Here is an 18,639-nt window from a genome sequence, read left to right as displayed (position 1 = left end):
CCTGCTTCCTCACCCTATTCATTATCACCTTCCCTCTTTTCTTCCCTAGATTGAATTAGTTATTTTCTTCTTTTATTTTTCCCTTTTTTAAATTTAATCTTTATTGTATTTCCATCACCCTTTAGTCCTCTCATTTATGCCTGCTCCCAGAATAACTATACTGTTATCCATGTCCATGAGTCCTTTTTTCTTTTTTGCTCAATCCCTTCCCCCTCACATCTCTCCCACCTACACTAGCTGTCTGTCATCTGCTCTCCATCTGTGAATCTGTCCCCATTTTCCTTGTTAGTTCAGTTTGTTCATTAGATTCCACATATGAGTGAGATCATGTGGTATTTGTCTTTCTTTGACTGGCTTATTTCACTTAGCATAATATTCTCCAAGTCCACCTATACTGTTGCAAAGGGTAAAATTTACTCCTTTTTTATGGCCAAGCAATATTTTGTTGTGTAAATGTCCCATAGTTGTTTTATCCACTCATCTACTGATGGACATTTGGACTGCTTCCATATCTTGGCGATTGTAAATAACACTGTGATGAACGTAGGGGTGCTTATGTTCTTTCAAATTAGTGTTTTGTGTTCTTTTGGATATAGTCCCAGAAATGGGATAGCTGAGTCGAAAGGCAGATCCATTTTTTTATTTTTTGAGGTATCTCTATATTGCTTTCCACAGTGGCTGCACCAGTCTACATTCCCCAAAACATTGCAAAAGTGTACCCTTTTCTCCACACTCATGCCAGCACTTGTTTGTTTTATTGATGACAGCCATTCTAACAGGTGTAAGATGATGTCTCATTGTGGTTTGAATTTGCATTACTCTGATGATTAGTGATGTTGAGCATCTTTTTATGTCTATTTGCCATTTGCATGTCCTCTTCGGAGAAGTGTCTGTTCAGGTCCTTTGCCCATTTTTTAATTGGGTTATTTATTTTTTTGTAAATTCTTTATAAATTTTGTATATTAACCCCTTATCAGATATATTGGTGAATATGTTCTCCCATACTGTGTTTTTTTAATTTTGTTGATTATTTCCTTTGTTGTGCAAAACCTTTTTAATTTGATGTAGTCCCACTTGTTTATTTTTTCTTTTGATTCCCTTGCCTGGGGAGAAATATTCGATAAGAAATTGCTGTGAGCAATGTCTGAGATTATGCTGCCTATGTTTTCTTCGAGGGTTTTTATGGTTTCAGGTCTAACATTTAAGTCTTTGATCCATTTTGAATTTATTCTTGTGTGTGATGTAAGAAGGTGGTCTAGTTTCACTTTTCTGCATTTATCTGTACAATTTTCCCAACACCATTTAGTGAATAAACTATCTTTAGCCCATTGTATGTGGTTGCTTCCTCTGTTGAATACTAATTGACTATAAAGGGATAGGTTTATTTCTGGGCTTTCTATTCTGTTTGACCTATGTGTCTGTTTTTATGCCAGTAACATGCTGTTTTGATTACAATAGCTTTATAGTATAGTTTCACATTTCAGAGCCATGATTCTTCCAACTTTGTTCTTTTTCAGGATCGCTCTTTCTATGCAGGGCCTTTTGTGGTTCCATATAAATTTTTGAAATATTTGTTCTAGTTCTTTGCAATATGTCATTGGGATCTTGATGGGAATTGCATAGAATCTATAGATTGCTTTGGGTAGCATGGACATTTTAAGGATGTTAATTCTTCCTATCCATGAACACGGTATGTGCTTCCACTTACTGTATCTTCTTTAATGTCTTTTCAGTGTCTCATACTTTTCTGAATACAAGTCTTTTACATTTTGGGGGGTTAGATTTATTCCTAGGTATTATTCTTTTTGTAGCAATTGTAAATGGATTGTTTCCTTAATCTTCCTTTCTGTTAATATGTTGTTTGGCCTATAAAAATGCAACTGATTTCTGTGTATTAATTTTGTATCCTGCTACTTTGCTGAATTCATTTATCAGTTCTAGTAGTTTCTTGGTGGAATCTTTGGGGTTTTCTATGTACAATATCATGTCATCTGCAAATAATGACAGTTTTACTTCTTCCTTTACAATATGGATGGCCTTTATTTCTTCTTCTTGTCTGATTGCTGTAGTGAGAACCTCCACTGTTATTTTGAATAAGAGAGGTGAAAGTAGACATCTCTGTCTTGTTCCTGATCACAAGGGGAATGCTTATAGTTTTTGTCCATTTAGGATGATGCTGGTAGCGGATTTGTCAAAAATGGCCTGTATTGTGTTTAGGTACATTCCCTCTAATTCCACTTTACTGACAGTTTTTGTATTAAAATGGGTGCTGGATTTTATCAAATGCTTTTTCTGTATCTATTGATATAAATATGTGGTTTTATCCTTCATATTATTCATATGGTGAATCACATTTATTGATTTGCAAATATTGTACCGACCTTGCATTCCTGGAATAAATCCCACTTGATCATGGTGTATGATCTTTTTGATGCATTGCTGTAATCGGTTTGCTAATATTTTTTGAGGATTTTAGGGTCTGTGTTCATCAGGGATATTGGCCTATAATTTTCTTCCTTTTTAGTGTCTTTATCTGGTTTTGGAATTAGGATAATGCTAGCCTCGTAAAGTGAGTTTGGGAGCCTTTCTTTCACTTGAATTTTATGAATTAGTTTGAGAAGGAGAGATGTTAGTCCTTCTAGAAATGTTTGGTAAGATCCACCAAATGGCTTTAGAAGCCATCTGGTCCAGGGCTTTTGTTTATTGGACTTTTTTGATTACTGCTTCAATTTCACTAGGCATAATCTGTCTCTTCAAATTCCATGTTTCTTCCTGATTTACTTTTGGAAGATTGTATGTGTTTAGGAATTTATCCATTTTGTCCAGGTTGTCCAGTTTGTTAGCATATCATTGTTCATAGTATTTTCTTACAATCCTTTGTATTTCTTTGGTATCAGTTGTTATTTCTCCTCTTTCATTTCTGATTTTGTTTATCTAGGTCTTCTCTCTTTCTTTCTTTCTTTCTTTCTTGACGAGTCTAGTTATAGGTTTATCAATCTTGTTTATCTTTTCAAAGAACCAGCTCTTGGATTGTTGCTCTTTTGTGTCATTTTTTTAAACTCTATTTCATTTATTTCTGCTCTGATCTTAATTATTTCCTTCCTTCTACTCACTTTATGCTTCATTTGTTGTTCTTTTTCAAGTTCCTTTAAGTGTGAAGTTAGATTGTTTATTTGAGCTTTTTCCTGTGTGTATGTGTATATATGCGTGTGTGTGTGTGTGTTTAATAAGCCTGCAATGCTATATAGATTTCCCTCTTATCATTGCTTTCCAAGTATACCACAGGTTTAGGATTGTTTTGTCCTCATTTTTATTTGTTTCAAGGCATCTTTTGATTTATTCCTTGATCTTGTTGTTGACCCATTCACTTTTTAATAACACATTATTCAGCTTCCATGTCTTTGAGTGTTTTTCGGTGTTCTTCTTGTGATTGATTTCCAGTTTCATAGCATTGTGGTCAGTGAAGATGCTTGATATGATTTCAGTCTTCCTAAATTTGTTGTGACTCGTTGTCTGTCCAAACATGTGGTCTATCCTAGAAAACATTTCATGTGCACTTGAAAAGTATGTATATTCTGCTGCTTTGGGGTGAAATGCTCTAAAGATATCAATTACATCCATTTGACCTCGTGTGTTGTTTAACGCCATTGTCTCCTTGTTGATTTTCTGTCTATAAGATTGATCCATTGAAGTTAAAGGGCTGTGAAAATCCCTTTTTATAACTGTGTTTCTGTTGGTCTCTCCCTTTATGTCATCAAGATTTGCTTGATGCTTATTAGGTGCACCTTATTAGGTGCTCCTATGTTGGATGCATAAATGTTTACTAGCATTATATCCTCTTGTTGCATTGTTCCCTTTATCATTATATAGCATCTTTTGTCTCTTACTACGGCCTTGGTTTTTAAAGTCTATTTTTTTCAGATGTAAGTACTGCTACCCCAGCTTTCTTTTCATTTCCATTTACATGAAATATCTTTTTCCATCTCTTTGCTTTTACTCTGTGTGTATCTTTCGATCTAAGGTGAGTCTCTTAGAGGCAGCATAGATATGAGTCTTGTTTTCTTATCCATTCAGCTACTCTCTTTCTTCAGGTTGGAGCATTTAAGCTATTTACATTTAAAGTGAATATTGATAGATATGTATTGAGTACCATTTTATTGTTAGACTGTTTTCTTTTTTTTTTTTCTTTTTTCTTTATCTTCTTAAAGCAATTTCTTTGACTTTTGTTGCACTACAGATTTTGTGTTAACAAACTCCTTTAGCTTTTTCACGTCTGGGAAACCCGTTTCTCCTTCCATTTCAAATGATAGCCTTTCTGGGTAAAGTAGCCTGGGTTGTAGGTCCTTGCTTTTCATCACCTTGAATATTTCACACCACTCACTCCTGGCCTGAAATGATTCTGTTGAGTAATCAGATTCCAATTTAATTGGTGCTCCCTTATAAATGACTCCCTGCTTTTCTCTTGCAGATTTTAGGATTCTCTCCTTGTCTTTAAGCCTTGTCATTTTAATTATATTGTATCTCAGTGTAGGCCTCTTTGGGTCCAACTTGTTTGAAACTCTCTGAGTTTCCTGAACTTGTGTGTCTTTTTCTTTCACCAGATTAGGGAAGTTTTTGGTCATTGTTTCTTCAATAGGTCCTCAATCCCTTGCTCAGTCTCTTCTCCTTCTGGTATTCCCACGATGCAGATGTTATTAAGCTCCATGTTGTCCAAAATTTTTCTTAAGCTCTCCTCAGTTTTTTAAATTCCTTTTTCTTTTTGCTGTTCTGCCTGGATGTTTTTTTCTACCTTGTTTTCTAAATCAATGATTTGTTCCTCTGCTTCATCTAACCTACTGTTTACTTCTTCCAGTGTATTATTTATTTCAGATATTGCGATCTTAATTTCTCAATCATTCTTTTTTATGATTTCTGTGTCTTTTTTCATGCTGTTGAGTATCCTTATAATCATTACTCCAAACTCCATCTGATAAATTACTTGCCTCCATTTTGTCTAGTTTTTCTTCTGGAGAATTCTCTTGTTCTTTTATTTGGGGTTTGTTTCTTTGTTTTCTCATTTTGGCTGCTTCTTTGCATTTTTCACCTTAGTTGTTCACCTAATCAGCTGTTGAAATTGATCAGTTGCTAATCTAATCAAGCTGTGATCAGCAGCCTGGCTTAAGCAACATAGGGTGGGGCATAGTAGTTCTGTGGGCAGGGCTATTGCTTCCCCTCAGGCTGCTGCCATTAGAGAGGAATGCTCTGCCTGAGAGAAGTGGCTCCTGTAGTTATTGGGAATGACTCAGCACAGGGATCCTGGTGGCTGTTTCTTCAGTTCTCTCCCCAGAGCCACCTACCCCAGACTCTCCTCAAGTGTCTCTAGTCCACTCTGCCCTCTCACTGATGGAGCACAGGGTAAGTAGCTGCAAAGGAAGTTTTGTGCATTGGCTCTTTAACAGGTTCTCTGCATCTCTAGTCATCTTTCCCTGGTGGATAGAAACCATGATACTTTACACAGCTGGATATTATCTGGGTTCCTTTTCAGCCCTGGTAATGTCAGCTGGAGAGCCCAGATTAGATCCCTTACTTCTCCGGGGGAAGCCCCTAGGCACTGAAATGTCCCTCCAGAACTTCAACTGCTTCCTGTGGGAGCCCAGCTATCCCTCTCATGCCAATGACACCGCTTACCAGTCTCATTGAGATGAAGTGTTTTCTTTTGTCTGTCCTTGATTATGAGGCTTCTCTCCATCTAGTCTTCAGCTGGTTATTAAGGATGATTTCTCTACAATTTAGTTGTAATTCCAGATTGGTCCTGGGAGGAGGTTAATGAGCTTCCACTTACTCCTCTGCCATTTTGGATCGGAATTATTTTTCTTTATTACTCCTTTAGAACTCCATAACACCTTGGGCTACCTCTGTTGTAATGCTTAGCATGTTGTGTTGTAATCCCTAATTTTTTTCTGTCTTCCTAAGTAGACTACTAGCTTCTTGAAAGTAAGCCAGGATGTGCATCTTCCAAACAGCGTGTTGTCTGAATGGGGTGGAGGTTCTGATGATACATCTGTGATCTTGAATCACTGGTCAGTCAGTTGTCATATTAGAAGTGAGGAGTCAAATTTAGACAAGGGCAAGGTATATGTTTCCTCAACTTTCCCGTTCATATATGCAAAATTTATACAAATTACACAAATAGGTACTGTGGTAGACTCTTTTAGTATGTAAGCAGTATAATTTTGGGAGTAATCTTTCCATAAATAATTAAATGATAACACTATTTTGTTCTCTTTTGTTTTCTTTTGGTTAGGTGCTGTGATTGTCTCCACGCCTCAGGACATTGCACTGATGGATGCACACAAGGGTGCTGAGATGTTTCGAAAAGTCCATGTGCCTGTAAGCATTTATGCCTCACTATTGCAAAATCATATGACACTTCTAACTGAATAAGCAAGTCATTGAGAAATACAATCCAAGTTTTAATTTAGTTCTGTGCAGAAGTCTATATGAAAACCCTACTTCATCTTATGATTACTTTAAAACATACATTTAGGGGCAAACACATATATACATTATATTAATCAAGAAGAATTCTAGCCCTGGTTGGGTAGCTCAGATGGCTAGAGTATAGTCCTGATATGCCAAGGTTGCAGGTTGATCTCCCATCAGGCCACATATAAGAAGCAACCTATGACTGCATAAATAAGTAGAACAACATATCGATGTCTTTCTCTCCTTATCTCTCTCCCCACCCCCCACCCACATTCTTCTCTCTCTCTCTCAAAACAATAAATGAAAATGTTTAAAAAAATATTTTAAAATATCCTTCCAGTATGAGTTTTCTGAGTAAATACTACCTTTTTCAAATATTTGTATTCTCATTGACCATCCCCTCCAAAAACTAAATGAATAACAGATGTATTTTAGGAAATTATTTAGGTGGATATACTTGAACAGATAACCAGTGGGAACATAGGTAGAAGGATGTCTTCTTTCCTTCTGTCTCCTACAATTTAATTCACTTATAGCTCTCCATCTTGTAAAAGGTATCAAAGGATTTTCTATACAATGTGGCAGGGAGAACAAATTAAAAATAAAGATACAATGAAAATAAGGCAAAGAACAATTAAATCAAATGGAGTTAGAGGTGAAATTTGTAAACAAATCACATGTCATTAAGGGGCTTAAATACATGCTAGAAGTAGGCCATTAATTTTTAGCAGCCACTGGAAAGGAAAGAAAGATGAGAATATTATAAACCTGTCCATTTCCATGAGGCGAAAAAAGAGGTTGATGCTCAAGTGAAGCAGAGCTGAGACTAGAGAGGTGGAAGCCTCCCCTAGATTCCCAGAAAAAAGACATCCTGTAGCTATAAACACAATCTCATCACCTTCTTTACCATAAACAGAGATTCTTCCTCCTAGTGTGCCTTAGCAAAAGCAAGTGGACCCATGCAAGTGGACAGTGTATAATAAGCATTTCAAAACAAAGCCAATGTGATGCTTTCATCTATATGGCTCTCTTGTGGCCTTACTTAATTCAGAGACAGATTTTAGGATTTATAGAGCAGAGCCTTTTAGACTTCAGCCCGTGGATTAATTTTAGGGTTTTCATAGCTCTCTCCTCTCCCTCCCTGCCTCCCAACTGTATGTTCACTTTGTCTTTGTTTTATTAAATTATTCGGTGATATGGCATAAGATCCAGAGATGTGGTAGAATGAATAGACTCTCAGAGAAGCTTTCATAAATGTGTTTCTCTCAGGAGAGCTTCTGAGAAGTATCAAATAGTACAGGAGTAGAGTTGAGATGATCCTCTTTGACAATTGCCTCTCTTCACTTGCCAATTAGTACAGAGCTGTCTGCACTTACAAGCCATGGGTGGAGCTCTATGTTGGGTCAACATGCTCTTAGGAAAATTGAGGAGTCTGATAAGGATGATGTCTGTCTGTTTACCTTCTAGGTGATCTGAGGGTGTTCTCACTAGCAGTGTTAACACTGTGGTCAGAAAGTGTTTCAGGCACAGCTTTTGTATGTGAATAAATGAATGATAAAACCCCCAAGATGGTGTTCTATATTGTGAGTTGTGGCTTGGAAAAATTGTAAAGTTATAGTAACCAAATGCCCACCTAGGACAGAAAACTGTCTCAGTGAAGCACTTAGTTTGAGCAATGTGACTTCCTATTATGCCCTCCAAGATAAACTGATACAAGTAATGCCCTCCGATAACTAAATAATGTTACTTATATGGGATTTTGAAATATAAATCAGCAAAGAGTTAGAGAGAGGGCTATCTACCAAAAGTTATGAGACCAAGTAATCCATAATCCTTCTTCGGGCAGAAATTAAATAACAGGGCCAGTGGTCTGTTACTGCCACTTCAAGGTCAGGATGACAGCCCTGCTATCAGTGTATAAGGGAGTGCTTAACTGCTCATTCTTTAAGATAAGGATGGAGGCTTATGTCCAACGCACTCACAAGCATCAGGAAATCTGTGAGGGAAAAGTTTCAGAAAAGCAGAAGCAAGAGCTGTTTGTTATTTTCCCTGGTAAATTATCAAGAGACCATTTCAACTGGTGCTGTTACTTGAGGTAACTGTGGCTGTGGGGCAAGTCCTACATGCACTTTACTAGTTGGAAGTCTAAGTGGCCTTTGTTGCCAGAGTCAGCAAATGTAGATTTTGGTCTTTAAGTTATTTTCACTTATCTTACACTTACTGCCCTGTAAATAAAGAGGCAAATAATCTCATAATTGTTCTGACAGTCTTCTCTACACTGTAGGACAGAAGGTGGGACAGAGAATCCTTATGGAATGTAATAGTGGGGAAGAGGGATGGATGGTCACTAAGTCCAGGTCAGGCTATTGCTAAGTGAGTGCCACTGAAGTGTAAAAGTTGAGAATGTCAGTGAGGAAATAGCATGAGAAATTATTCCAATGGAAGAACCTTAGGCTGCATGAGGCTCATAGGACTCGTGCAGGATTAGTTCGGAACTGTAAGAGTTGTTTGTGATCAGAAAGTTTCAGACTTGGAGCCATCCTGGATCCTGGGAAGGCCCACATGGTTGGTCATGGCTATGGGGCTGAAGTGGCGTGGAAACAAAAGTCATCAGAAATGCATAATCCTTCTAAGTTGGTTTTTTTAACATTGTCCTGTACCTTTATTGGACAGCTCTTTTTTCACTACTGTGTTTTAATTATTTGCCCTATGAACAGCAAAAATTTTAAAAGAATGTAGAATGTCTTAATCATCATCTAAACCTGCAGGACAAAATAGGTGCTCAGTAATCTTTGCAATTGAGACTGAGAACTTTCCAGCTCACACAGAGTTCATTGTCTAACACAGAGTTAGGCAATGAACTCTGTAAGCAGTTGGACAACCCTGGAACAGCCACATTGTACAGGGAATCCCAGCTGTGAATGGGAGGTGGACTTGCTAACCTTAGATCCTTCTGGCACTTAGGAACCTTGGAGTCTAAGTAATGGTAAAACATTTGAAATTAGAAAGTGTTCCACAAATGCCAAGGAGAAATGTTATGCTTTGTTTATACCACTTTGTTCCATTTTTTGCTCATTGTTAGTTTTGCTCTGTATTTTTTCTCCTTTTGAAGTGCATTAGTTACCATGGAAACAATGGCATCATCAGAATTCATTGGTATGGACAGAGTTTACTAATGTCTATAAGAACATTTTGAAGTTAATTTAAATGGTTTCTTAAAACTCAAGGATCAGATACGGGAAGGAGAAGACGAGATGAACTATTAAATTCTTTTCTCTGCTTGAATGATATCAATTCTGCCAAATCCTTGATTATCTCAGTATTTGTAGATAGACTGTTTTTCAAAAACTAATACAAATGTTCAATCTTAAACATTTGTAATTGTTAGTACACTATATGTTGTGTCATTCTCACCCATTTTTGTTGCCTTCTTTTACTGGGGAGGCCCAGGCACCTCAATTCGATGAAGCCTTTCCCTGTCATTTGAACTTTTAAAGTCAGAGGGATTTCACTGCCCAGCCCTTCCTTCTTAGGTAATCTCCTTCCCAGCTCCTGAAAAGCATATTAAAGTATATTTCCTCTTATTCCATCTGTATATAAGGGACTACTTACTTAATTTTAATTCAATAACTAGTTTTTTATTCTGTAAATACATATTTAATGATAGTGCCTTCTCTAAGCCAAGTGGTGTGATAATCTCCACTGGCGATTTTTTTAAATAAGGAGGATGAAGCCTTTCCTTTCAAGTACCTTATCATCCTGTACACTGACTTCATTGTGGTGCAGAGGCCCTAAATTCTGAGGGACTTGAGAATACTTTCTTCTCTGGGCTGTCAGGGAGCTCTTTCATGGAAAAGCCATGGTTTTTTTCATGGCCCTGTGATTTTGTACATGCTGGTCCCTCACCTGATAAGCCATTGTCAGCTTGGGAACTCATACTCATTTTTCATATCCCTGTCCAGGCATTACTTCTTCTAGGAAGTTTTTTCCAAACTGCCAGAAAAGGTTAATAATTCTTTCTGTGAACTACTTGAACATATATCTTGTTTGACTCTTACCTCACTACAGGTTTGGCTGTCAGTCTCCACTGAAGAATGTGAGTTCCTGGGGGGCAAGAAAACATGGCTTAAATATCCTTAAATGCTCAGTTCTTGGTGTGTAGCAGGTATACAGTAAATTCTCACTGTGCTGACATTTGACCTGGGATATACTGCCATCCACAATCCACTGCTCCCTTAATGCCCAGGCCATGGGCTGTTCTGCCTCTCATTCCCTCCACCATAGCCAAATTGGTTGTCCCCACCTCTTTGTGATTTCCAAACCGTTTCTCTCCTTTCTGCCCTCAGCATGCTGTTTCCCCACCTAAGAAATCTTTATCCTCACTTTTTACCTGGCAGCTTCTTTTCATCCTTTGGTGCTTAAATTAAACATCTTTTCCTCTGGGAGATTTGCCCTGACCCTTTTAACTAGGTAAGGTCTTTCTGGTGTGTGATCCAGTAACACTCTATTTCCCCACTGTAACCATTTCACATTTGCCAGTGCTTTCACATTCATGGTGTCCTCCTTACTGTTGGCTCTGTAACTGCAAGGACCACTCTCCTTCCCCTCTGCCTAGAATGTATAGCTGCTCTCCAAGTATATACTGGGTGAATGAATGAGTGGAATTTTTGTAGGCATGTCGGGGGATAAGGGAAGACAGAATTCAGTCTGAAAAGAATCAGCAAACTACAAGTTGTGTTCAGTCAGTTTGTTTCTAGTCAGAGTAATATGTTTGGGTGTCTCTGTGTTAGGCCCACTCTTGGTCGAGACTTAAACACTGGGATAGGCTAGGATTTTGGATCCTCTTTTTCAGATTTTTAGGGGAGTCCATAAAGAATGTTGGATAGCAAATAGACAAAATTAGAATAGAGCTTTAAAATGATTTAACCTACTGGGGATTGGTAGAAAAGGTAGGAGCCGGGAGAGTGTGCAGGCGGTAGGGAAGCACTTTCAGGAGTGAGAGTCATTCACACTGCAGGCTGTGACCCCACCGTGAGTCATGAGGTCAGCACAGTGAGAGATACAACTAAAGTTTTAAAACAATAATCAGGGTAAATTGCTCTTAGGAAGAAAAAGTATTATTTTATAAAGATTTGCTTTCAGTTATAAACACATATATGTATATGTTTATATTGGGTCAAAATGTAAAACATTTCTCTTACCATCAGACAGTTTTACTAAATTGGAAAAGCCCTGGTGTAGGTGATAGACAGCGAGGGTCTGATCTAGATTACTGGCGGTGAAGATGGAAAGGGGAATGAACGTAATTGACATTTCAAAGGAAGGATGGACAGGCTTGACAATTGGTTATGTAGGTTAGGGTGGTTAGAAAAAAAGAGCCCAAAATGAAAGGGATTGTGAATTATGCTGCCCCTAATAAATCTCCAGGTTCCAGGGGCTGTTTTTTTGTGTGTGTGTTTTTTTATTCAGGATAACAGTGAACTAGAAATTAGAGGTTAAATTACCAGTCAGAAATCCTTGCCCTTATTCCCTAAGGATTGTGATTTAAAACTGTTTGGCAAGGAAGAGAATGGCAGAAAAAATAATTTGGTGTTGGCCTTTTTAATACTATTCACAGAACAAGATACATGTGACCCATCTCTTCTCACAGAACCAGATTTACCTGTATATTTGTATCCTCTTATACACATATTTTTTAGCACTTAGCTATATTCTTTAAGTATATAACCTCTTCCAGTTTTAAATTAAATTATGTTAGAAATTTTTAAATAATTTTTATGTAATAAGGTACTGCTTACAGAAGCATTTTTATGTAATAGTAACGAGGGGTAAGCTAAGGAGTCTGAATGCTGGAGTTCAAATCCCAGGTCTGTCACTTTGCAGTTGTATGACCTGAACAAGTTACTCTCTGACTCAGTGTTTTCATTCAGTATGGGTGTTATAGTGGTATTTCTCTCAGAGAGTTGATGTGAGATGTACATGAGATAATGCACACAGAGGATTTAGTACTCTAAACACTCAATGACAATATAATGCCATATAATTAATGCTTATTATAATTACTCTTGGAATATTATCACGAAACAGATAAATTTATAAGCCACAGGTGTTTATGTATTTGGCCTAGGTATTTTGGCAGTCTGTTGATTTAGTAGTAGGAATTTTAACAAAAAACAATTTTTAGTTAGATGAATAGTGTTTTTGAGATTTCCCTATTCCATTAGTATATTAGCTGAGCCTAAATTTTTCTCTTCATATAGATTTATTAAATTACTAAAGTTTAGAATTTAAAATTCTGCATTATTTAAAATATGCATTCTTTAATGTAGGCTAATTGCTATTACAAGTGGATCTCAAAATATGTAGTGACGCAAATGCAATAGAAGTTTATTTCTTGCTCATGTAACAGTGCTAGTCAATGAATAGGTGAGCAGGGTAGTCTTCTTCCATAAAATCACTTAAGCTGTTGAAGCCTCTGCCATTTTAAAATGTGACTTCTAAGGTCAACCTTGGGACCACCTTCATTTGAGACAAGCAGCACAGAATGATAGCACAGCAGCATGTACATGGTAGATTTTTATGGACCAGGCCTGGTGGTGATGCACATACTTCTACTCACATGCTACTAAAGCTCAGTCACATGACTACACACCATGATTTTCAAGGAGCCTGAGAAACAAGGGCTAGCTGTGTGCTGAGGAAGATGGAACTGTGGGTTGTTTTGGTGAACAACTAGTGTCTGTGCTGCAGTTGACTGGGCAGCAAATGCAGTTGGTGGGGCAAAAGTAGGTTTACAGCTGCTAGTGTAGAAAATAACACAATAATTAATAAGCAATACAAGAAGAAACTTTTTGTGCATTCATAACTGTAAATCTACTTTTGCTGACCCTGTGTATTAAAGCCTAAAGTTTTTTACTGAACTATTTTTTCCCTTATAATAATGCTGAAAAATCTATAACTATTTTAGCCTTGCAAATAGTTACTTATTTTACAAAAGAGAGTTAGAAATTTTGCTTTTCTTGTGGTTTACTTTTCCTGCTGGTTAAAAGCAATAAGGAAAGAAACAGAAAATCATACTGTAGTCTTGAACAATGTAGCATTTATGTGTAAGGGTTAATGATTATATTGTCTTCCAAGAAAAATTAGGTAATCTTAGAACCTAAAATAAATGATTCTTATCAATGTTTTCTTTCCATTTTTTATTTGTACTACCAAAGACCCTACAAGTTGCTCTTAGTGATGAGGATCAGAATTGTGATTTATTATTTTTCTGTCAGAGTAACCATTTATGGCGGTAGGTTATCTATTTGGACCAGGAGTTCTACACTCTCGCCCTTGCATGCTTTCATAACTCATGTGTTCGATATTGGTCTCAGAGCTTTCTCCACATCTAGTGTGTCTCTTGCACTCCAGTCAAAACTAAGTTAATACTTCAAGCCTACCTGCCTTAAAAAACAATTTAGGAATAGGTAATCTTATGTGAAAATAGAGGCAAATAACACATTTATTCTCTCCTCTTAATCCTTGAGCACAGTTTTTCCTCATAATCATCAAGTAGTCTCACTGAATTCTCTGGGAAGTTGAATACTTCTGATGTATTTAAGGAACCTTTCATTATTGGCTTTGAAGGTGATGTAAAAATACTGTTTGAATTTTTTCCAAGAATACATATTAACTAGTTTGCACATGACATATTATATGGGGCTTTCTTCTTCACAGTCGATAATTTTTCATTTTAAAAACTGACTTTTCTTCGTGACAATCTTTATAAGACTGGGTGGGTAGCATTCTTTATCTCAGCTGTAGTTACATCTCAGAGAGTGAAGATGGGTGCTTTAAACTAGAATGTTGTTTTGTGTGATTTACATGAGTTAAACTGATCTAACCTTCACAACAAGCCTATGAATTAGATAACATTATTTTCCCCATTTTGCAGATGAGGGAACTGTAGTACAGAGATTAAATAACTCACTTACAATTAAATAATTAATCTATCTGTTTAGTGGGCCACTGGGATCCTATCATAAGCAGTCTGCTTTCTAGAGCCCACATTCCTACTTGCCACTTTTGTGGATCATCCTGTAGACATCGTGGCATGTCACAGGATGAGAGAATCCAGGGAACAAGTGGCGTCTCTGTTAAACTTGATTACCATTGGGGTTCTGATTTTAAAGGTGAACAAGTGAAGACAGGAAACTGGTGGATTAAAAATGGGGAGGAGTTAAGGGGCCACAGGTTCTGCCGGCAGTCAAGGGAGATATAATGCGGGTGTCAGAGAGAAGGAGAGTTCCATGGCTGGGGGAAGGGAATGAATTCTAAGGCTCCTCTGTATCAGTGAGTAGTGGACATGGTTCAAGTTAGGCCTTCCCTTATAACTGTGCTCTTAGTTACTATGGTAAATCCCCCGCTAAACTGTATTGACTCATCGATTGTCAGGCCATCTAGTTCCATCAACAAAATCGTCTAGTCTACTTACTTGTCATCTTGTTTGGTGACTTCCACATACAAACCAGTGACCCAGCTAGTTTTGGCTCTGTTATTTACTAATTTGGGACCTTGAGCAAATATTCTAGCTTTAGTGTTTTGTGACCCACCAATAGGTCATTGTGATAGTTAAATGAGATAGTTATATGTACAGTGCTTAGCCTAGACCTTAGCACATGGTACTAGGGTAGCTCTGAATGTTATTGTTATAATGGTAGATTGTAGAGATCATTATAAACCCTCATTTTAGAATTCAAGGCAGAGAGAAAGTGGGTTGTACCTCACAGACCCAGAGCTAGTTACTTGGCTCCTGAGAGGAGCATGAACACAAGCCTCCCCATCATTGTTCTTCCCATGCCAGGCTTCTTCTGAAAGAGAAGACAAGACCCCCATCTCAGTTCTTAATATTATAAAATCTGTATGCATGATTCAAGGATTACACCAAAAACTGGTTCAAGGCTAATGGAGAACTGAAAAGCACTTATATTTCAGTTATTATTATTCATTCTCTATTTAACAGCAAGTTTTTCCTCTTCATTTTTTCTTAAATCATAGCTTTTAATCCCTGTGACAGGTTCCAACCAGCAAGAATTTAAACTGATTGTAACCTTGAGAACTTGGATCATATCGTAGCCTGAAAATCTTGCTTATTACTTACCGGAATCTAGGTTTCAAATATCAAGAAGAAGTTAAAATTGGGGACTTTTGAGCCTGCCTAATTCAGTACATTTAGACACAAAGCCAGTATTTCAGAGCAATGTTGATATTTCCAGAGAGTCACTTTTTATAAAGTTAATAAGAGAAATACCCTTCTGAGTCAATGGATGCAAATAACGGAAGAATAACATGTAAAAGGTTTGTGGTGGCTGATGTTAGGCAGACATGTAGCATTTACTTTCAGTAAAACTAGCTGAGGTAAAAAGAAAAAAGGATCTTCTACTTTGATGAGACATTAGAAACTGATAGAGCATGTTTACAGCTGTAAACTTTATGTATTATATAAATTAACTCATGGGAAAGCATTTTTTCTAATGTTTCTACTACCAGATAATACACAAAATATCTTGACTATAAGCACAAACAGCTTAAAACATATATTCACATGATATAAGAATTTTTATAGGGGAAGGGGGTTTTTGTGTGGATATAAATTCTTTAAGAGAAGAATTTTATCAACAAAACTGTAATACAGATAGTCTAATGTTCTTATTATATTAGCTACCCTTGTTTGAAACTTATCAATTATAGAGGACTGCTCTTAAATGAAATAGAGCATTGTTTTCTAATCTTTCTAATGCTCAAAGTTCTCCTTATTTTTTTATTTTAAAGATTTTATGTATTTATTTTTAGAGAGGGAAAGGGAGGGAGAAAGAGAGGGAGAGAAATATCAATGTGTTGTTGCCTCTCGCATGCCCCCTACTGGGGACCTGGCCTGCAACCCAGGCATGTGCCCTGTCTGGGAATCAAACCAGTGACCTTTTGGTTTGTAGTCCAACTCTCAATCCACTGAGCCACACCAGCCAGGGCATCAAAGCTCTCTTTTAAATGTTCTCCTAACTAACCCCATATTTTGAAAAAGTTTTCTGCCACATAGTCTGCATACCTTATTAATAAGTAATTTTTTCCTTTTTATAAATTGTGTGTGTTTGTATGCATGTTTGACTGTGTGACCTTCTGAACAGAGGATAATCCATATGTGTTAAAAATGCAAGGAATTCTTAAAGTTCAATTAAAAAAAACAGTCAGTAGAAAAAATAGACAAGAGACCTAAATAGACACTTTACAGAGGACAATATACAAATGACCAAAAACATGTAAAAATATGCTTAATTTTGATAATAATTATGCCAGTGCAAATTAAAGCCACAGAAAAAGGAGAGCTGAGCAGAGTCAGGAAGAGTGAAGACAAACGGGAGTGCACCTGCGCCTCTGCGTCTTTCTTTCACCACCTCTAACCAAAGGAAACACTCACAGTGTAATGCTTCAGGCCTCACTCCCACCTCCCGAATCTCACGCCACTTTACTTTTGGTGAACTTTAACCAGGAGCCACATAGTTCTCAGTATAAAGAGACTGACAATTGAACAGTCCAGCACAATGAGATTTGACGGCACACTCACCATATTTGCTAAAATGAAAGATGACTGATGGCATCAAATGTTGGTGAAGCTGTAGCACAATTGGAATTCTCATACATTGCTGGCAAGAGTGTGAATTGGTAGAACTTTATTAGAAAACTTGGACTTTTTTACTGAAATTAAGAATGTGTAACTTAATACCCAGCCAAAAAATACATGTATGAAAACATTCATGGAAGGGGGAGGGGACATAAGGGGACTGAACGATAATGGAAAAAAATATAATTTAGATACAAAATAATTAAAATTAGAAATAGAAAAATATAACAAAGATAAAAAATAATAATTAAAAAATAAAAAAAACAAAAACACATTCATACAAGCAGTATTTATAATAGGCAAAACCTGGAGACAACAGAAATGACCCAACAAGAGTGAATAATTGTGATAGAGTCATCATAGAATCTTAGGTCTCAATGGAAATGAGCTACAGATATACATGGTTTAGCTAGATGAATCACACAGACAACAAAGAATATATTGTATGATTACATTCATACCAAGGTCACCAGACAAAATTAATTTATGGTGTTAGAAATCAGGCTAGCTAGCTTACACTTTTAGGAACATGTTTTGGAAAGTATACAAGGAGACTTCTAGGATGCTGGCAATGTTTTATTATTTTACAGTGTTATGGTAACATGGATATACTTTTTAATAGGTCCACTTAGACATGCACTTAAGACATGTACTTTTTTGTGTATATTCACAATATACTTTATTAAAAAGGTTAAATAATTTGTAAACATAAAAAATTAGATATTTTACATCCTTTTACTTGTGCTTAGTCTTTGATATCCAGTGTGTATTTTACACTCGCAGCCCATCTGAGTTCAGACTAACCCCATTTCAGGTGCTCAGTTGTGACCAGCTTACTAAACAGTGCAGGACTAGAACCCTGCTGTTTTATTTCAGAGCTTCTCTGGAGTTAAACTTTTATTTCAGGTCTTTCCTTGGAGCTTCAGGTTGAAAGAAAAGAGGATTGTTCTTCCCAAGATCTTTATTTAAGTTTACTGCTACTTCTCTGTTTTTATAGGATCTTTTCTACTTAAAGCAGATGGTTGTTTTCATATGCAGGTTTAGAAGATGCCCGATAAACCATAATTTTGGTTATTTGCTCTCATTGCTATATTGGCCATTCTTTACATGACTACCCTTTTTTAAAAGCAGAAATTTTATTGAAGTATGACATACATAGAGGTATACAAATTGGAAGTGTATAGTTCAATGAATTTTTACCAAGTAAACACACGTATTATTTGTATTCAAGAAATAGAACATTAACAGTACCCCAGAAGCTCCTGTTTTGTGTCACTTCCCAATTGTGTCCCTCAAAGTATAACCCAAATTATAACATATAACCCCAAAGATTAGTTGTACCTTTTTGGAATTACAAGAATATAATTCCAAATTTATGCATGACTTATTTTGCTTAAAATTGTATTTGAGAGATTCACTCATACTGTTGACTGTAGCTATAGTTTTTTTGAAAGATTTTATTTATTTGTAGATAGAGGGGAAGGGAGAGAGAAAGAAAGGGAGAGAAACATCAA

The 18,639-nt window shown here is 36.7% G+C and overlaps 1 protein-coding gene across 2 annotated transcripts in view; it reads left to right on the top strand.

Annotated features, from left to right (window-relative positions):
• Window positions 1-18,639, top strand: part of NUBPL (nucleotide binding protein like) — a 243,544-nt gene that overhangs the window by 206,334 nt on the left and 18,571 nt on the right. For both annotated transcript variants that reach the window (XM_028506993.2, XM_036029455.1), the window contains one exon: window positions 6,284-6,369. In XM_028506993.2, coding sequence (XP_028362794.1) covers window positions 6,284-6,369 — 86 coding nt within the window. The remainder of the gene's footprint in view (window positions 1-6,283; window positions 6,370-18,639) is intronic.

Source organism: Phyllostomus discolor, chromosome 1 (assembly GCF_004126475.2).
Source record: "Phyllostomus discolor isolate MPI-MPIP mPhyDis1 chromosome 1, mPhyDis1.pri.v3, whole genome shotgun sequence".
In the NCBI taxonomy this organism is placed as follows: domain Eukaryota; kingdom Metazoa; phylum Chordata; class Mammalia; order Chiroptera; family Phyllostomidae; genus Phyllostomus; species Phyllostomus discolor.
This window is presented reverse-complemented; position numbering and strand designations above follow the sequence as displayed.